This window comes from Cupressus sempervirens, chromosome 1 (assembly GCF_028749045.1).
Source record: "Cupressus sempervirens isolate cs-2001-9-10 chromosome 1, ASM2874904v1, whole genome shotgun sequence".
NCBI lineage: Eukaryota > Viridiplantae > Streptophyta > Pinopsida > Cupressales > Cupressaceae > Cupressus > Cupressus sempervirens.
The window spans coordinates 852,066,984-852,089,467 of NC_143118.1; the positions used below are offsets into that span (position 1 = coordinate 852,066,984).

Genomic DNA, 22,484 nt, shown 5'->3' on the forward strand with positions numbered 1-22,484 from the left:
TCACTTTCCTTTGTTCTAGTATATGATTCACAATTTGCAATGATAACTGAGTTTATTAAAGAGATATTTATATTAGGTTGTAGCAAACACATAATAAGAACAGAAAAGGATAGATAAAATTGAAGTGCAAACTATGGAGATAATCGCCGCACCTTTTGAACATTGCAAGTGCAAGTTAATATAATTCTCAGCATTTGCACAAAATGTAACAATGAACTTGGTTATTTTGAGTTTTGCATTGCAGAAAACTATTCCATGATCATATGCATGGTTGAAGCTTCAAGGGAAAATAATAAAACACAAGAAGAGCAATCAGGTGAGAAAATTTACATTTTTTCAATTTAATTTTTTGAAAACTCAAATAATTGAAGCCCAAATCTTATTTAACAATAAAAGGATGTAAATAAAAGGATGTATGTCATTGAATGCACCCATTGGAGTGTCAGAATGCAAGAACACATAGTACAGATATTGAACCCATAGCTCTTTTGAGTTTCCAACCAATCAAACAATCTTACAGTAACCCTTCAAGGATCACTCAAATAGTAAGGTATACTCAGAATTTCCTTGCTAAGGTATAACATTTGTAGAAATTGTATAACTTTACAGCAGGCCAAAGCTAAAATATGTCTCTGTTCAGCTAGTGCAAAAGCAATTTGAATCTCTGGGTGTCTATAAAGTCAATTGGCGAATAATAGTTGTTGACGAAATATCAATAATTATCACAAATAGAAGCAATTCCCAACAAATTATTAAAATACTGGTAGGATGAACAAAAATGTTTAACTAAAGTTGCCACTAGAACCCCAAATCTGAGGACTAACCCCTAAAAGCAATGGTCAGCGGATTTAGTATTAAATCATGAGTCTTTTGTGTATATCTTCTTGTGAAAAAATTAATCTACACCAATAGCATGTCCTATTTTTTATAAACAGCTTTTCCCATCAATAGAGAGGTTGTTTAATACAACTAATTCTGCTTTGGTTCAAAATTTCAAGGAAAAACTATGTAACTTGCAATTAATTGTAAACCTGAATTTAAACATCAGTTAGCCTGAGCTTAACGAGGTAAAAACATTGATTATACTGTATTAAATTGAGAATGGGAACAAAGGTTATCTATCAACCATACAATCTACGCCAGTCATCTTCTGCATCCATCTCAATCTCAATAGCATTATTCTCCAACAAATCCTTTGAGAATGTAAGACCTGTCTGATTTGCCAACAGATCCCCAAGCTTGCAAAGCATCTAAACCAGAAGTGAATTTTCAGAATTAGTTATGCAATTATTTGATTATAGTTGATAAATAATTGGATATGTTTCAGTCAAGGATATCTTATGTAAACGTTTACTGTTACAATAAAAATTTACCTCTTGTCTAGAAAATATTCATACAATTAGATCAATTCATTTATAATGCAATAACTAAAATTGGATGATCAACTATGGTGGAATACACGAAAGGCTCCATTGCAACAGAAAACAAAATCTGCTATATCTAGAAGCAGACTCACAGACTAATGGGTTTAAATTTAAGTCAACAAATTTAAATCATAGCTTTTAATTTTTTTCATATATCTGTAAGCTGCCAAAAGCAGCTGAAGCTTACCTGTGTTTCATGTGCCTGTTGAATGTGAGCTCCCTTATCTGAACGGCTGATTCTGGTTGTTGGCACTAGCAGCAAAATTGCTGGCAGCAATAAAACACGTGCAAAATGCAACATGCAAGCCAAAAACTCATCACATATCCGTGCTGTTGGTGGCAGTGTTTTAAGACCCTTCACCATAGCCTTTGTGAAATCAGATGCTTCATTGATTTCAGCTGCATATAGAGATTGCTCCAAATCTTGTATGCTTAAACTTCCTAAATTTTGAGAGGAGTTTCGAACAATTGTAAGACAAGGAAATATGACTGTGGGAGATGATGAAAGCTTGGAAGTTTTTGATCTGATGAAACTGAGAACTTCATGGGCTACACAAGCACTGGTAGGAGATTTGTAGTTTTGGAGAATTATCAAAGACACCTGCATGTGAAGAACATATATTGCTTAGATACATGTCCTGAATATATTTGAATGAAACAAATGTCAATTTCAGATACATGGAACCATCCAACCTGCAGATAATTATCAACATCTACCTCTTACAGTGATGTGCTACAAAAGAAATTTCTTTCATTTTGAAATCAAACTCCAAAGGACGGCTTCAAAATGCAACAGAGTATAAATACACAAAGGCTGAAATATGAACTAATGAAATGATATGAGAAGCAAATTTCAATCTCCCCTATAGTCAGAAATTAAATTAATATTGTGCATCTTTAACTTTAACAGTCACCTAAGAACTTGTATTATTATGGAAAAGTTTACATCTCTCAATTATCAAATTATGAATATTTGCAACCTACCAGAAGAATTCTGCATTCTGATCCGCAACATAAAATTCTTAACCAGGCTACACAAGATAATATCTCAATATACAAAGGAACAAACTAAAGCCAAATTGGTACACGATAAAAAAGTACGTACTATTTAATACCAAAAATAGTTAAACAACTTCAAATTGGGAAACACACTACCATAATTCAGAAAAACTGAACAGCTTATAGATTAAATAGGATAGTTAGGTGATCAACATGTATATATCCCTAGTTAAATAAAATGTTTAACAAAATAATTCTCACTCTTGTTGTCTTGGCAAATGAGAATACTTGGCATTGAAAAGACTCTGTGACACCAGAGATAATTGGGATGTATTATAAGATTCCTATTGTCAAATGAAGCCATATATATTTGGCAGGTAATTATGTAAATATCATTAGGATAATAGGAGTAAATTGGATTCTGGCACCAGGACCATGCTGTTTTTTTAATGCTGACACTTACAGGAGCAATCTTACCAGACTCATACTTGAAATAGATTTGGTAGGATGATTTCTGGCTTGGACTCGAACAAAAATAAAACCTTGACAACAACTTGAGGCAAACTAAACAATTTGAAAAAGAAGCATAATCTATAAAGGTTTCAAATTATAAATAAACACATTTTTTATGCTGTATTCTGAAAATAAACTTGAACGGCATAGAGAACTAATCAATTACATACTACTTTTCTTGTATAAATGAACATACATAAACAAATGAGTATAATGAGGATTCGAGCAAGAAACAAGATGTAAATATAATAATATCTTTACATGTTTTTGGTCTACAAAATCATGGACTAGTGTATCCACGGCATCAAAAATAAAAGTTATAACATGGGCTGAGGTAGAGAGGAGCTTCTTTAATTGGTCCAGTATTACTAAACCTATGGCATCTCCAGTACTCACATCTCAAATAGGTCCTCAATGGAACAGAATCCGTGAGATCTGCTCATGCTCTCCTCGACCCTTGCTACTGCCTCTTCAACAAACTCAGCCTTTTCAACCCATGCATGGTCCCCCAGTTTAAACTGACATCCTCAACCTCCATGATCCAATCGAATAATGGATCAGCCTCCTCCAATAAAATGGGATATAATTCTGAACTCACAATGTCCTTGTGACAGAGAACAAGTTTGAACTTTGAAGTGAACATGGACAAGATTGGTTAACCTTTGCTCCATTAGTATATTGCACTTCTTGGAGTGTTCTCAAATACTTCAATTGCACTCACATCCTCAAGTCCTGGTGTCATTGAAAACACCTCATACATCAGTCCTCTCAACCTTTATGGGTAATAGTAAAGAGTCATCTTTAAATTACCAGAGTTTGCAAAAACAAACATGTTGATTTGCAGTCCTACAAACAGCAGTCAGATTAAGTTTGCACCTAAGAAGCAGCTCATGATGCTGTCATTCCATCTGTTGATAGAAGCAAGTAGGGGACTATTTCTATTTATTGTAAGAGTGGCGGTTGTCGTTGCACAAAAAGTTGAACCTATTAATGCCCAATATAACCACTAGATTTATAGAAGACACGGGAGGCTGTTAAACCATGTCACAAATCCCAAAGGGAAACATTGGCAATCAGTCCAATAATCCCCCCCACCAATGTCACCCGACAGCATTCGAACTTGTGACCAATCTCTCATACCACTTGTTAGAGTGGTAGTAGTTGTTGCACCAAAAGACCGATCTGTTAATAACCAATACAATCACTATACTTATAGAAGACACAGGAAGCTGCTAAACCATGTCACAAATCCCGAAGGAAATGTTGGCAATTAGTCCAACATTTATATCAAAAATAAATGAGCCATCTCACTCAACAGAGTTGGATAGAGAGCATCCATAATATTTCTGAGAATCATACGTATGAGCTGCTATTAATTTACAAGTTTTTGTCACTTTCGACAATTTTCACATGTTCATTGTGATATGAAAATTGTGTATTGTACTTGTCACTTCTTGTCAAGAGAAGATTGGCAAAGACATCATTGCTGTAGTGTGCATATAACAATTTCAACGATTGCAGTATGAAAACAACATGCCTGTGTAAACTCACATTGCGTTATCCACATAAAAGGATGAAAATTTTTGTAATGCGGTACTCACATTGTGGTATCCACATAATGAGAATGGAAATTTTTGTAATGTGCATTTTTTATTGATTTTTCCAAACTGGTATTTGCAGGAAACGGACATATCAAGTATATTAAGCAGCAGCTACAAGCCTGCTCAAAACTCAAACAGTTTCTACTATGTGGTTAAAAAAGTAGCATGGCAATCAATTGTCGGTAGAAAAGTAAGCAAAGTACTCATAATTCGTACAACACTACATATGGATTACAAAGTTAATGGATATATAGTTAGCACACTCATCACCTCTATTGAATGCATTTCAGTGCATGTAGAACAACATTTGTTATTAATGCAAGTTTCAAATTAGAAACCCAAAGATAGTACAGCTGTGGAGAAGAGGTTGTGATTTCAAATATTCACAATCAAAATATGATTTTATCACTTGTTGTCAGCATGTAAACAGTGAGAATTGTAATGTACAAAGCATCTCCAAACAGAGAATATGACACACATTTGCATTGTAGCAAAAGGACTAAGAGGACTAACCAAGAAGACACAACAACATCAAAGCATGCAAGAGAAAAATCAAGAAGCCAAAGAGTGCAGAAGGGACAGTTACCAAACATGCTAAAAGCCTGTAGACTCCAAGACCTATCTATTTCTTTCAGAAACACAGGTTAGAACATTTAATTTAAACCAAGCAGACTTTCTACACCACAAGAAACGTATCTCATTTGAGAAGGTAGATGAAAATTCTTATCTTTTCATTAAATAGTTTTTGCAGGCCAAATATCTCTGGATTGGGAGATGTGATCCAAATTGGATAATGGAAATCATCATTTTCGATTGATTGAGTTGACCAGCTGCACATATTAATGAGACTTTAAAAAAGCTCAATAAATACTTTCAAGTTTCCAACCTGTCAAGGGGAAAAAGTAATCAAGGCAGCACACTGCAGCACAAGAAACGTGAATAGATTATAAACAAGTTAATAACTAGGTTGCTAATCATAGACTACATTGTTGCCAGAGATACCCTACAAGTTACTTCCAAGTACCTACTAAGGGTCCATTTGGATCACGGATTTCAGTGAGAATTAGAATTCGGGAATTCTCAAAAATTCCTAATCCACTGTTTGGGTCTGCAAAATAGGAATTGGAATTTGAGGAAATGTGTATTCGGTATCCCCATTTGACCCCCAAAACAAGAATTTTGTCTCCCCTCAAAATATTTGTCATTTGGAAATTCTCGTTTTAATTCCCATTTTAAATCTCATTTTTTGAAAATGAGAATTAATTTAATTGGGGTTGACACCCAAATGCCCATTTGGGAGCACCTATTTTTGCACATATTTTTAAAATTTAATTGAGTTGTAACCAAGCGAGTGAGGTGTTTCAGTAAACGATACACTTTGTATCTACTTCGGGCACTTTTGAACGCCATTTTTTAATAAGAAGCAGGTGCGGCTTGAAGAAATTAGAAAGGTTATTGTAGAAATTTGTATGAATAAAAATTTTATAAATTGGAGGAAAATTTTCAGCTATTGTTGCACTTGCTAATATATTTGGATTAAATAAAATAACCAGTACCGCACATACCTAGTTTCTTTCGTCTTTCTTTTAATTTTTTCTTGAAATTTTATTTTGCAATGAACATCAACATTTTTGGCATGTGTGGAGTTCAAAGCACCATGAACAAGTCCTTGAAAAAATCGGAGATATGAATCTCCTTTCTCACTGTAACTTTTATATTCGTATTTTGAACCAAACAGGCTTGGAATAACAAATTCCGAATATCAAATATTTTTGGTTTTGAACCAAAACTGTCCCTAAATAAATTCCAAAAAATCCTAATATGGATTTCATGTTCCAGGATCTCAAATCAAGGATTTTAGATTTCAATTCCTAAATCATATTCCAGCAACCAAACGGACCCTAATGGAACATAGTCAATGGACTACACACACAATAACTCGCTGGGAAGTTCAGAGCAAATACTCACGCTAATACTCATGAGACACACATGGAAATTTATATACCCATGCTCAAACACAGTCTGCTGTAAAAAAATTTAAAACGACTTTTTCCTCACCTTTTTAAGATTCACCTTAGTTCTTTTGACTTCTTGACTCTACTGCAATGCTTTTTAGTCCATCTGGACTAGGTCCAAATCACTTTTGACTGATTTGGCAGATTTAAGTACCAGATTTAGAAAGAAATGTAGCTTTTTTAGTTTAGATTTAGACTTTTGTTATTTGTTCTTTCATTTTTATTGTGTCTAGCACCTCTTGAGTTTCAATCTTCCACATTGCTTCTTTTTACCCTTTTCATTTTCCTTCCGAAGCCAAATTAAAAAAATTAAGTTGAAGCTTTGATTTTTTTCATTTTGCCAAGGTTTTTAACTTTTCAAATAAAGTTGGTATTCCCAAGTAACTATAGTGGTGGCCTAGTCATTATTCCACTTTGAAGCTGTTAACTTCTTAGATCTCTGCAAATGTACTAACAGTTGCCATTGTAATTGACCATTTTCCAAATGCATATTGAATGACTTATAAATATGCGAGGAAGTGACATGTCTCATGAAGAGACATGTTTCTTGTGGTTAATCATCAATAGATATAAATAACATATATATATATATATATATATATGATACATATATATATAATATAATAAGTATATATATAATATATAACTAAATGATGATTTACCAATAACAATGAATCTCATGATCGAATCAATCTGACTGTAACTACAAACTTAACACTCCCTCTTTGTTAGGGAGGATTGATATATAACCATTATGCTCTTGAGTATATGAAGAGAAATCTCTAGAATGACATATTACGGCTATCAACATGAATGCATCAACACACACATATATATTAACATATTTAACATATGGAGTTTACTTCAATTCACTATGAGGCAAAATTCCTCAAGAGGTAATTGAAGCAAATATAATACACGATTAAACGCCACCTTAAGTGTGGTCTATGATAGATTTAAGTTATGGTGTTTGGCAAGATCTAGCCTAAAGAACCATAACAAATGATTTTCATGGTGTCCAACAAAATCCGGCCTAATAACAATGACACCAATAATTTTCATGGTGTCCAGCAAGATCCAACCTAATAACCATGATAACACTTGCTCCAACACATTTTGGTGTTAGGAGATAGGTCTACTATTGATAAGATCGTCACCTTACAATAGTTACCTTTTGTTCATTATCATAACTTCTGGCACACCAAACAAATACTTAATGTAGTTTGTTATGATAACAGGTCCAATTATTGATAAGATCATCACCTTTCAATAACTCCCCTCTATATATATATATATATATATATATATATATATATATATATATATATCAATGAAAGATCGTCAACTTTCATGACATAATTATAACAACATCATGTAGTATCTCACATGATATCCACCATAAACCAAGTCAGAGGGTGGACCCACCATAGCTGCTACTAGAGGGTGGAACAAAGGGCTTTCACCTCATACTTCTCTCTCATAGAAGAGAGTGCATTATGAAGAATTTCTCTTAGAACTTCTCCTCATAGAGAAGATATTATCCACAAAGTATTGTATCTCAAAATTTCTCCCTCTAAACATCAATCCTGGGAAGTCAGGTCCTCTAGTTACTTCCTCAGAAACTCTCTTTAACCAAAGATGATTGTCGAACTCACTTTGAATTTGATATCAATTTTCTGATTTCCTGGTGATAAGTCATCACTTCCTCATGATATACGTAGTAGGCCCATCAACATCATCCAATCACCCACATGTATTTCTAGACTCCCTCTGAGTATCAATCTTCTAAGCTCCTGCATTTCTTTAGAAGAAGTGTCATACTCCCTTGTTTACCATATGGGGTAAATAGTTTAATGCATACAGACAATAGACAAGGACAGTAGTACTCCTTTTATTATTCGCATATATGCCGAAGAGATTACATAGTGCTTCCGATGATGATTACAATGATGATACAAAGTCCATTTCGGACGATGTACATATATCTTCCCAAAGGGGCCCGTCGGCTGTTTTATAATTTTACCGACAACATCATCCCCCCTAAAAAGAAAAGTCATCTCCGGACGACAATTACAAAATATCCGAGACAGATTAACAAAATAGGATACATTAACTGACTAACCATAACAAGATAGATATGTTTCTGTCACACCATTTTCACATTTGTTCCGTGCTTGCATCGAACTAGTCTCCAAAATACGTTGCATTTGCAGCCTTTACTAACACAATATTGTTTGCTTAGCTGACCTTGATAGCCACCTGTACCGCTTTCTCTGCTTCCAACTCCTGGGTACACTGAGGCAAGTGTCGCAGTACTGCCTTCAACTAGATGATCAGCTCCTCTCGAGCTCTCTATGCATCCACCAAGACAGCCTCACGTCCAACACCTACTCTGAGTGCCTCAAAACGTATCACCCCTCTCGAAAGGCTTGCTCTGGTACTCTCTCTACCTCTGGTACACAGCAGCTCCAGGTCTCATCAACTGGTCACACTTCCCACAACTGATAACTGCACCAACTGGGGATGCCCCCCGCGGGGTCGAGGGCCAAGACCAAATTAGCACTCTCAAACCCACACAAAACTCCATGGAACACACCTTTTTTGTGATTTTTTTCCGATCCCATACTCTTTCAGCAGCCACTTGCGTTTTCTACCTGTTTATGTCTTTCCCTTCCCTTGGGCATCATGTGTTATTCATTCTGAACATTTTCGATCTGTCATCGATTTTTTTTTTGTTTTTTTTTTGGTCCCTCTTCTGACTACTTCCTTCTGCCTTCTCTTCTGACTGCTTCCTTCTGCTAATTTGTGAGCTTCTATTGTATGGTTAAACAATTCCTCAATTGTACAGCTGAATGATATAGACTTCTGTTGTAATTTGTGTAGGTTATTTCATCTCCCTGGCCATACGTCCTTTACTTTTGTACTCTTTCTCCCCGAACGGCCATACTAGCTTTTGTTTGACCGCAATGGGGTTTCCTCTTCCTTTGGTTCTCTTCAAATCACGCCATACGGCCTGTGCTTTATCTTTCACTCGCCGTGCTTTTCCCTAGTTTCCTTCTGTTTCTTCTTCACCGTATGGACTTTGTTATTTACTTGCCCTCTTTTTTCCTACCATACGGTGTCTACCAATGCCTCGGATGTACAGTCTTCTTCATTCACTTCAGGCTAATCTTCCTGATGCAAAGACAAGCCGTACGGTACCATTACTGTGCAGGGGCCATACGGTGTTCATAACACATTCACCTGAGCAATTGCCATAATTGGAAATCCGTACAGTGGAATTCTTTGTTGACTCCTCCTGCTATCCATACCGTACAAGTTTCACTATGCTCCTCCTCACCGTACGGTAGCCTTCAGCCTGACGCCGTATGGTGCTAGCAACTTCACCGTATGGTAATGGCAGTCCAAGTACCATATGGTGACTTTCACCTTCCCGAAGGGCCGTACGATGATTATAACTTTTATTTTCCAATTTTTTCTTTTTTTCTTTTTTTTTTTGCTTTTTTTTTTTTTTTTTTTAAAATTTAACTTGCTCCTCATAGTTTGTCGACAGGGGAATATTTCTGGCATGATATATTTTTAACTTGGAACCGTTCACCGTTTCTAGAATTTTCTGCCCATCCAATGTCCATAGCTTTATTGCTCCACTATCGCCCACTTCCTGTATTTGGTACGGTCCAACCCATTTGACTCTGAACTTTCCAGGTTTGATTTCATTCCGCTCGTTATACTTCAACACTAACTGGCCCAATTGAAACTTATTTAATTTTAGGTGTTTATCATGCCATGCTTTGCACCTATTCTGTGTCACCTCCGTGGCTCATTGTGCCTGCAGTCATCGCTCATCTAGTTTATTTAAATTATAACATCCCTCACTTAGACTTTCCATATCTCCAAGCTTGTTCTCGAAACTCGGTACCATGAATTCCGTCGGCTGCCACTCCTTGCCGTCAATAGCTGTATCCTTGATTTTAGAACGTTCACTTCGTACTACTGAAGTTTTTATTAAGCCCTTCCTATTTGTTTCCTGTGCAGACCATATGATGTGTTTTCCTTGCTGCCAACACCTTTCTACTATAACTGTGGTTTGACGTAACATTTTCTTTCTGCGCAGTCCGTTTATTGTGTACCATACGATGGAATCTTTCTTTTTTCTGAGTTCGTACTATATGTTCTTCCCTTTAGCTTTTTTCGTAACCACCTTTCCTTCTTCCACTTCTCTGTATTCCTTGGGACATTCATTCCCCTCTTCTTTTTCACCTTCATTGACCCTTAACATATTACAACTCGAAAAGAGCTCGTAATCCTCCATCTGCCAGTGGAAAAAGCCGTTCATCGAATCCAAATCATCGTCTGTCGATCCACCTTCCAACCGTAGGACTCCTTCCTCATTGGGTTCCAATCGCTACTTTCCTTCATCCTCTTCTTCGGAATCAGATGATACGGCTTCTTCGCCCACCATTTGTGCATGTAAATCAATAATGAATTTTCGTCCTTTGCTTTCCATTGATAGTGTATTCTTCTTCCAGTCATGCTTAACCTTTGCTTGTACTAGCCATCCTTGGCCCAAAATGGCGTCATATCCTCTTCTCTTCAACGGGATGATGACAAAGTCGAGTAGGAACGGTTGTGTTCCAATAGTCACTGGCTGTGCCATCAAGATTCCCAACGGTTTGATCCCGTGCTAGTCTACCGTGAGCAACTGGAATGTAGGTGGACACAACATCGGCTGTCCCAACTTCTTCCAGGTATACTGGCTGTGCCATCAGGATTCCCAACGGTTTGATCTCGTGTTGGTCTACCGTGAGCAACTAGAATGTAGGTGGCCACAACATCGGCTGTCCCAACTTCTTCCAAGTATCTTCTAGTAGGACGTTTACTCCTGAACCTCTGTCCACAATTGTGTCTGAAAGGACCGTTCCTAATATACCCACTCCCTCCTGACGTGGAAGCCTCCTGTGTCAGGAGCACTTGTTGATGTCCTCTTTGTTTTCATATTGAAGGGGCATTCTTTTGTGGAATGTCCCATAATTTGGCAGATCTCACAAAACTGGTTCTTCGGACAAGATCCCTTCGTGTGACCTTCTGTCTTGCATTTTGTGCACCATAGCTCGTTTCCATTCGTCTCTTTCTGCATATTCTTAAATTCTTTCATCATTCTGATCATATCCTTCTAAAGAGCTCAGACCTTCTTGCTGCCCTTTTCGTCACAACTGCTATCTTCTTCCAAAGACGCATCATCTGAGTCAAATGAGCTACTTTTCTTCTTCTTTTTCATTTTCTATTCACTTTCTGAGTCCAGTGCCCGATTGTATGTTTCGGTGTATGATGATGGCGGCACAATCTTCATTTTCTTCCTTAACTCCAGGCGTAGTCCTTCAATGCACCATCTCTTTTTCAGCCCATCTGTCGGCTTACTTTCCATTTTATTTATTAATTCTTTAGTTTCCTAGCATATACACGGACTATTTCATTTTTCCCCTACTTTGTGGTGTAGATTTCTACTACAATCTCATTGTCATCTCGCAACAATTAAAACTCGATGACAAACTCTTTTTTAACTTCCGCCCATGTAGTTAATTTTTGGGGATCAGCGTCGGCAAACCAGTCAACTGCTGCAACCCTCAGGGTTGCTGGAAATTGTCAGACCCATTCATTTGTGTCAATTACGCCATTCGCCGTCCAAATTGTTTCGCATGTCTTACAATGTTAGATCGGATCGGTCGTTCCATCACCATCAAACTTTGGCAATTTTTCCTTTGGTCCAGCCATTACTATCCGAGTTGGAGGTACTTGTTGTGTACCCACGCTGTTTTGCACACCTGCGATGTTCTGAACACTCACGTTGTTCTACACACCCGTGCTATTCAGGACAATCATCTTATTTCCAACAGCTGTGTTACTTGGTGAAAAAGGGTTTTCCTCAAATGAAGTTGTTCCTTCCGAAAGTGTATCGCGCACGAAGAGTTCACTCCACGCTCGTGCTCCCTCGGCACTCCGAGCTATGCAAGTTGATTCCCTTTCGTTTGGATTCTCTTCCCTCGGCATATACAGGTTCAGAAATCCCTCCCTTGTTTTTTCAACCAAATTCAACCGCTGTCGAGTCTCTTCCAACAATTCCTCGGTGCTGCACTGTCCATCAGCAATCTGCTGAAACCTTCGTCTGCGCTGGGCTTATTGTGCCGAAATTAAAATTTCTTGTGCGGTGCGTATTCCATCTTTTCCCTTTATCTTATTTCTATCCTTGTTAAGCTGATTCGGCATTAGTCTTCACTCCTCTGCCTTCATTCCAGGTCCATTGGGCAACAGCACCAAATGTTTATCGTATGGGGTAAATAGTTTAATGCATACAGATAATAGACAAGGACAGCAGTACTTTTATTATTCGCATATATGCCGAAGAGATTACATAGTGCTTCCGATGATGATTACAATGATGATCCAAAGTCCATTCTGGACGGTGTACATATACCTTCCCAAAGGGGCCCTTCGGCTACATAACAATTACCGACTACATGCTAATCTACCCACTGGCTGTTTTTTAGTTTTACTGACATCTCTCTTAACGTAGAAGAATCTCATAATCTCAATCATCAAAGATGTTTGCTTCAAGAGCCTTTTTTATCCATCTTGATCATCAGGGTCTTTGGAGCTACTATCATTAGATTGAGTTTGCACAATATTAGGTAGTAAAGTACCAACTTTCTTTTCTTGTAAGAATATACTCAAACATAAAGGAAAAAAAATCAAGGCAAATAACCTTTATATTATGTATAGAAATTACAAATAAGAAAGATAAATGTCAAAAATAAGAATACTTATTTACTATCAACTTCCTTTTCTTGCAAGAACATCCTCAAACATAAAGGAAAAAAAATCCAAGGCAAATAACCTTTATAGTATGTATAGAAATTACAAATATGAGAGAGATAAATGTCAAAAATAAGAATACTCATCTATACATGAAGATTCAGAAATAGTCTTTTTAGATTGTTTGAAAATGGAACATCTCTCCACTAAATAAGGTTCAAGTAGGAATGACATTGACTTGTATTCCCCACAATGTAAAATTTCCACTCATTCTTAATTGTTGAACAATTTTGTATGAAATATGACAACTCCTTCCTACGTTCCGACTTGCTCTTTTCATCCATTTTAGCTTAATAGTATAAGCGGACACAAACTTGTCCACAATACGCCAATATCTTGATTGAGTACGATTGAGCCACTTGAATGACTCTACAACTCATACGTCAAGTTTTCATTTATCATTTATCATAGATGGTTCGATTGAAGTCACCACTTTCTTATTATGTACGCAAGGGGTAGGCCCATTAAGATCACATAGTTGCATGAATTGCAGTCCTCTTGACTGTTACAATTTATCGATCACTAAAGATTCCACCACAACATGGTTCACTCCCTCTGAATCAATATGATCGAGATCACTAAAGGCTGACGAAACCATATTCTCTATTTTCTCCTTTTGTTTCAAGGTTGCCTTTGATGAAAAGTAAGTCTCCCTTTGAATTTCAATCTTCCTCTTTTTCTTACAAGAACATTCTCGAAAAAAATCAAGGCAAATAGCTCTTATATTACATATAGAAATACAAAAGAATGTTAATTTGGATGTTAGTAATCTAACTCATTACTAACAACAACATTATTACAGAAGTAATTGGTAAATACTTGCTTGTTATTAACAGAGACCAAGAGGCCTATATATACAAAAGAATGAGACGATGTTTCCTTAGAAAACGATCGTAAAGAATAGAAACATTCTATTCTAGAGAAAGCAAAAAACGAAAGCAAACTAAAGCTTATTAGATATTTACAATAGATAACCATTAACTAATAATAGACTACTTATCTATTATTGTAATACCCTCCCTTAATGGTTAATCTATCTAGAACACCAAGTTGTCCTCTGAATTTGACAAACTTATCAGGACCAAGAGGCTTGGTGAGAATGTCTGTAGTCTGATCTATGGTAGGAACATATTGCAAATCTATAGTCTCGTCTTCAACCAGATGTCGTATGTAATGACAATGAACATTCACATGCTTGGCTCATTCATGGAAGACTGGATTTTGTGCTAACTTGATAATGCCTTCATTATCAACAAACAGAGTAGTCGGTCCTACCGGTGACATCTGCATATCCCCAAGCATCCAACAAAGCCAAATAGCTTCACATCCTACCTTAATAGTCCCTCTGTATTCAGCCTCTATAGATGAGAGAGTAATTGCCTACTGCTTCCTACCGGTCCATGTGACTGCACCGGATCCCAAACTGAACATATCCAGATGTTGACTTTTTATCATCAACCAAGCCTGCCAAATCTGAATTTGTGAACCCACTGAGTTTAGGATTAGAACTTCAAGAGTACAGAAGTCCATAATATGAAGTGCCCTTCACATAATGAAGCACACACTTTGCTACCATCCAATGATTAGCCTTAGGAGCTGTCATAAAGCATGAAATATAACTGACTGCGAAGCTGATATCAGGCCTAGTAGCAGTGAGGTAGATGAGGCTACCTACTAGTTGCTTGTATGTAGTATCATCAATGGAAGGAGAATCAGACTTTGTTGATAAATTGAGACCTTTCTCCATAGGTGTCGATGCAAGTTTGCAATCCTGCATACAGAATTTGTCTAACAAGGCCCTAGCATATTTGGACTGAGAGATGAATATACCAGAAGACTATTGCCAAACTTCAACACCTAGGCAATAATGCATGAGCCCAAAGTCAGTCATATCAAAACACTAGCATAAATTCTATTTGATTCCCTGAATCAAAGATGTCGAACTGCCAATGATGATCAAATCATCCACATAAATAACCAGAAGGATGATGTCACTTCAGTAGTCTTAATGTACAGATTTGAGTCTGAAGAACTCTTTTTGAAGCCTTGATCACTGAGGTTTTTATCAATCTTTATGTACCATGCTCAAGGGTCCTGCTTCAAGCCATAGAGAGCTTTTATCAATTTGAGAACCTGATGGTCTTTACCAGGAACCTTGAAACCAGGAGGTTGCGTCATGTAGACCTCTTCGTGGAGATCACCATTCAGGAAAGCAATTTGATGGACCTTCCAGCCAAACTATGTTGCCATGGCTAGGACTAATCTGATGGTGCTCATCTTTGCAGTAGGAGCAAAGGTCTCCTCATAATCAATGCCCTGACACTGAGAAAAGCCTTTCGCCACTAAACGAGCTTTGTATTTATCCAAAGTACCATCCAATTTGTATTTGATTTTGTAGACCCATTTGCAGCCAATGGGTTTCTTCCTTGGGGGAAGATCGGAAAGGACCCAAGTGTTGTTCTTCAACAAGCTCTGGTGTTCAGATGTCATGGCCTGTTCCCACTCTGGAATTCCTTTAGCCTCGGAATATGTTTGAGGTTCAAACACATTGTGAATGTTCGCCATGAGAGAAAAGTTAACAGAATCTATAGTTTTGTTCTTTTTCTGAGCAGTTCACCCATCAATGAGCTCATCATCATGAAGATCAACAAGTGTCTTAGCCCACCACTTAGGCCCGATAGGAGAATGACCAACATTAGTACTAGGAGATGCTTGATCAATTGAATCCTCATCAAAAGAATCTGGATCAAACTCAGGTGAAGCATCTACAAATCGAGGTGATCCTGCAGAAGAAGCCGGAGGTGTCTGTACAGGTAATACTAGTATAACTGGAGCTGCAGGAGCTACTGGAGCCCTCCCATCAGGTGGACCTAACGGAAGCCGAACTCCCAAATCATGAGCCTGCATAGGCTGGTCTGCTAGATCAGGAACAGGAGAAACAGGCATGAAGGGTCATCGCTGCTCATCAAAGACTACATCTCAACTGTAGATGAGACGAGATGTCTCAACATCGATCAGGCAGTAGGCTTTGTGAAGACTGCTATATCCAGCAAGCATGAGAATCTGACTCTTGGCATCCAACTTGGTGCGCGATGCATCAGGGATCCAAAAAAAAGCAAGGGAGTCAAAAACCTTCAAGTGACTGATTCTGGGATTGCGACCTGACCAAGTCTCTTCCGGAGTTTTACCTTTGACCGCCACTGTGGGTGACCGATTCAACAGATAAACTGCAGTGTTAACTTCTTCTACCCAAAACTACTTCGAAACATGTCTGTGTTCGAGCATGGAACAAGCCATCTCGGTGATTGTCCTGTTCCGACGTTCAACTACACTGTTTTGTTGTGGCATGTGGGGTGTGGTTAAGTGGTATTTGATGCCATGTGTATCCAAGAAGCTGGAGAAAACATTAGAACAAAATTCCTCCCCATTGTTTGATCTAAGAGTAATAATAGATTTCCCAGACTCTTTTTCAACTAAAGTTTAAACTTCTAAAATACAGGAAATGCATCTAATTTCTTTTTAAGGAAATACAGCCACAATTTTCTACTGAAATCATCAACAAACAATAGAAAATACCTGGACCCAAGAACAAAAGAAGTGGCCATAGGGCCACAGATATCGACATGAACAAGCTGAAGTACCTGAGAAGCTCACCATGAATCGCCACTGGTGAAAGGTGTGTGATGTTGCTTCTCAGCCTGGCATGTGCCACAAACTCCAAGCTATTGAGTCTAAATCTCTGACAATCCAAGAACAAACTCATCCTGAGCAAGCTGTGAGAGATAATGCACATTTAAGTGCCCATATCGCTGATGCCAAAGTGTGCTGACAGAAGATCGCCGAGCAGCCATAGCTAAGTCCTAAGAATCACCAAAATCGATAAGTCTGAAAAGACCATGATCCTCAAGACCCACTGCAACAGCAAACTTAGTCGCCCGATCACTGATGGTGCACTAATGTGAACTGAAGGTGACTGCCAAGTGTGGAGAATGTCGCAGCAACTGACTAACTGAGAGTAGATTGAATTCTATCCCTAGAATGTAGTACACATCAAAGAATATGAGATTCCTCCCAATAGACTAAAGCTAAATGTTGTCTTTACCGACAACTGTGTACTCTTCTCCGCCACCAAAAATAACAAAATCTGAATAAGGCTGGTAGTCAGTAAACTAGTCTCTGCGGTGAGTGGAATGATGAGAGGCACCTGAATCAATGTACCAAGCAAACAACTTCACATGATCTGCAGGTCTTTTAGCCATGAAAACGTAAAATGCAAATTCCGCCCGCTCAGTGTGCTCTGCACTGTTCGCTTTGCGCTGCGAACCTGATTGCTTAGACTATGCAGCTAAGCGTTTTCGACATTCAACCTTCATGTGTCCAAACTTGTGGCAGTAGTTGCATTGAATGTTCTTCTTTTTGGAACCATCAAATGCTGGAGTAGAAGACTTCTGCTGAGATGGCTGCTGAAACTTGCCTTTATCCTTCTGAAAGGATTTCGCAGCAAAGGCTTGCTCTGTGGAGGTGAAACTGGAGCTGCTACCAAACTGTTGTTTCCACCAATCTTGCTGAAGCAGCAATGTGCAGATATTAGTGAACTTCAAATCAACACCAGAAGATGTGATGTTGAGAGTCTCGATAAAATGCTCATAGGATTTTGGTAAACTTTGAAGAGTGATAACCACAATATCCTCTTCCTCTATCTTGCAACCGATAGCAAATAACTGATCATAGATTTCCTCAATCCGATTCAGGTGTGCCTGGGGCGAGGTGCGCTCATCCATGACAATAGAAAACAGAGTGTTTTTCAAAAAGAAGGCTTTGCTTTTGTCCAAAGTCTCATGAAGACCTTTAAGATGTGTCCAGATCTCAAGAGCTATCTTGTCGGATGAAATCGGAGAAAGTTGATCATCAGCCACGGATAATTTGAGAAGCATCACTGCCTCTCAATTATTTAGATCCCATGTATCTTGATCAGGACCCGAAGAAGTCGGACGCTGCATAACACCCAAAACAAGTTGATTAGTATTCCGATATTCAAAAATTGTAATGATCCGCTGCTTCCAGGTGCCATAATTTCGACCATTGAATTTGGAATTTTGCTCAAGCATAATGTTTGTCAGAGATGCCATGGCACATTTTTCAATGAAAAACTGTGAAAATTTGTGTGAAGGCACATTCTTCGAGACAAAAATTTGGAAGACCTAGAAGAATTGGAGTGACCCAAAAGAGAGCTAAAACAACCCAGAAGGAATACGCTGTCGATTTTTGGATCTGTTGGCTTGAAAATTGAGGCACGAAAAACCCACCAAGAATTGAACTCAAAATATTTTTGCAACCCCAAAAATTAGGGTTTCGAGCAAAAATTCAATCAGCAGTCATGGAGTTCAAATCTGCAAAAAAAAAATGGCGATTTCATGGATAAAATGGTCAATTTGGCAGTGGCAAGTGTTTGTTTGGAAAACAACATAGAGCCATCAAACAAGAATAACTGTTTTGGACCTCCAAAAAAGAGCGGATTTGGCAGTTGCAAGGGTTTGTAAAAAAATGCAAAGCCGCGAGTCGAAAAGCCGTGAATTTTGGTCTAGTCGCAAGTGGAAACAACAACCAGAGCCAAGAGCCAAGAAAAACAACGGACACCACCAAAGCCAAGAAAAATGACTAGTTCACCAGTAGTTATCAGTCGCACGACTAGGAGAAAAAACGCGATTTGCAAAAAACGTGAAACGAGTTTGAAACACGTAAAACTTGTGCTGCTAGAAACCCAATCTCAAAAACCCTAGCCCGAGATTGTGATATGATTCGAAGTTTGCAAGGCAAAAAACCCTAGACGGGTTTTAGAGAATTTAACTGAAAAAATTTTGAAAAATTTTAAACAAATAATTCAAGAAGAAATTATAATTTTTTCAAAAAAATTTAAGTATTAGCTCTAATACCATATTACGAAAGTAATTGGTAAATACTTGTTTCTTATTAACAAAGACCAAAAGGTCTATATCTACAAAAGAATGAGACGATGTTTCCTTAGGAAACGATCGTAAAGAATAGAAACATTCTATTCTAGAGAAAGCAAACTAAAGCTTATTAAATATTTACAATAGATAACCATTAACTAATAATAGACGACTTATCTATTATTGTAATAAACATAACATAATTCTTCAATTATATTTTCAATAATAAAATTAAGATAACATAATACTTAATTTTATATATAAATGATGTATTACCATTTATATTCCTATAATCATTTTTCAATCAATATTCACTTAAATGCATATTCAAGATGAAAAAAATAGATACTTACCTTATATAATAAAACATTGATTTGAATATCACATACCTCTTGTAGTTGAATGGTTATGATTGGATTTACTTCTCCCTTTTATCTTAAAAATTATTATTTTTATACATTTGTTATAATCTCCTTTTCTTGGATTTCTTTGTTTATCTTAAAATGGTTGTTGGATTAGTATCATGTGAACATTTCTCTCTCATCTACTTTCTTACTTGGATGATGGGTCCCCCTTCCCACGTGCTCACCAAGTGATGGAAGTTTTTTATTTCCTTAATGAATTTTATTCAAAAATATTATATATTATTTGCTAAGGTTATAAGACTCACTCTTCAATGTAAGTCCCACGTGTGTATGTCAACCTTTTGCTTATCTCCTATTTATCCTTAGCAATTAATAATAATGGGTTAAAGCACTAACGTGTCAACTTCCCCTGTTATATGTTTGTAACTATCCATGTGGGTAGTGTCTTGCCTAGATGGCAGTATTTACGTGCCATAGTGGTCGAGTAGGATCTTATCTTCTTTCTTATATCCTTCAGAGTTTCCAATATAATGTGCAGTAGCGTGCACCATCTATGACTTCCTTGATTAATTTCATTGACTTCTTAGGAATAATTATGTTATCCTCTGCAAATTGATGCCATTTCTTATTGTTTGTACTTGCTCTTTTAATCCTCCACGTCAGATTTGTGGGTTACCTTAGTTTAAATGTTTTGTTCCATATATGGTTGCATAACTTTCTAGTTCCCCTCAATATTCCAACTGCCACAATTTGATTTCCTAAGTCAGTTACAATCATCACTTTGGAAGGTCCAAGCAAGGACCAAAAGGATTTGGTATCCCATGTCTCCGCTAACAATCTAACATATCAAAGGAATGACAAGATTTATAGCAGCGTGAAAGTTATTATTTTGAGAACTTCCACAGATTTTCACAAGGCATTTCGAGGATAAATGAATGCATCTGGCAGTAGATGAGAGATTTTGGAGTAGTATTACTATTTTCAATGACAATGTCAAGGCATTAAACCTCCCTCATCATTCTCGCAGTTGTATTCACTGATTGTGCAAGATCGGGCAAAATATTTTGATCCGCTATAATCTGTTTGTATCAACCTTCCTACCTTTACTTGGTTGCCAACAATTCCTTGACACCAATGGTGAGACAAATAAACCTGCACCCATGAATGTTCGTAGGACTGTTGAATCCAACATATTGAAAGCTCGGTTGGTACACATGCAACAACCATTTCGTGCAGATACATCTTTATACATCTTCTCTACGGTCTCTCTAGGACTCTTTACACAATATTGTCCATCTCATCATCATCTAAAATTATTTATTAAGTAGTACAGGCCTGATTAGAGAGAACTCAATTCAACACCATGTTTGTACTATAGAATCCATCGTTTCTTTAATTTTCTTAGTTACATTTGCAGTTGGCTCTGATACCATGTTAACTTTTTAGATCTCTGCAAATGTACTAATGATTGCCATTGTAATTGATCATTTTCTAAATGCATATTGAATGAGTTATAAATATGAGAGGAAGTGACATGTCTCATGAAGAGACATGTTTCTTGTGGTTAATCATCATTAGATTTAAATAACATATTAACAATAATATATATATATAATATGATATTTAACCATATATATAAAAGTATTAGTATATAACTAAATGATGATTTACCAATAACTATGAATCTCACGATCGAATCAATCTGACTGTAACTACAAACTTAACAGATGCATGGCATGTCAAAGAAGCGCCATAGTAGTTTGTTGAAACCCTTGTACCACATCGCATTGATATTTTATTTGAGTATATACAAAATCTTGGATATGTGAAAACCATGGTTGAAGAGACGAGAAACATCACCAAATACATCTGCAACTACCCTTAAGTGTTTAACATGATAACAGAGAAAACCAAGAGAAATGAACTAATGCAACCAGGAGTTGCACAATTCACCATCAACTTCATCACATTGAGAGAACTGTAGCAGTACTAATGTCTCTTAACCAGGTGTATACAACCACTAGATGGTAGAATCGGCATTTTAAATGAACAAAAAAGAGAACAGGATCAGAAAGACTTCTTTTGATGATGTGATTTGCCAAGAGCACAGGTTAGATTGCCCAGGTAAATTTTAGCTTAAATTTCATAAACTTACAAAGTAACCAATCCTACTGATTTGTAAAACTTATAAATTATTTGTTGTCTTTCAATTTTTTTAAATCTTATTAAAATTCATACTATTTTAGTTTAGGTGATAGAGTTTTGTGCTTTCTGTGTGGAAGAAAAAAAGGATTATCATACAATCTTCAACACGGTAAAGGTCATCCAATATTACTATAGAAGATACCAATCCATTTGGTGTATAATTCATCAGAAATGTAATTAGCAACCCAATCTTCAAGTACATGCAGCTGCCTATTCCTTGAAAAGTTGAATATCAAGTTTTTCTTCTTTAATTCCTTAAGGTCAGTGAGGATGTTATGGATGCTATCTACACATGCATAAAGTGGATAAGATCTCAAAAAAGTAAAAACACATAGAAACAATTTTTGATGAGCTGTCGAGCTCTTGCAAATTAAAAGCATCTACCAAGGGGGCTGACCCTTACATAAACAAGGCCCGAAGGTTGAAGGCCACTCACAGCACATAGACAACATTAGGTGCTGACCAGAAAGACAAAACACATAGCACAAAGGCTAGAAGCCTTTCAAAGAAAATGCCACACTCACACTGCAAGAGAAGATGA

The 22,484-nt window shown here is 37.1% G+C and overlaps 1 protein-coding gene across 1 annotated transcript in view; it reads right to left on the reverse strand.

Moving 5' to 3' along the window:
* Positions 1–827: 827 nt before the first annotated feature.
* The window catches only part of LOC149580519 (period circadian protein), a 39,075-nt gene continuing 17,418 nt past the window's right edge, over positions 828–22,484 (reverse strand). The window contains exons 3-4 of the mRNA XM_089791656.1: positions 1,612–2,025; positions 828–1,250 (exon numbers count right to left, since the gene is read on the reverse strand). Of these exons, the coding sequence (XP_089647782.1) occupies positions 1,122–1,250; positions 1,612–2,025 (543 nt within the window). The 3' untranslated portion in view covers positions 828–1,121. The remainder of the gene's footprint in view (positions 1,251–1,611; positions 2,026–22,484) is intronic.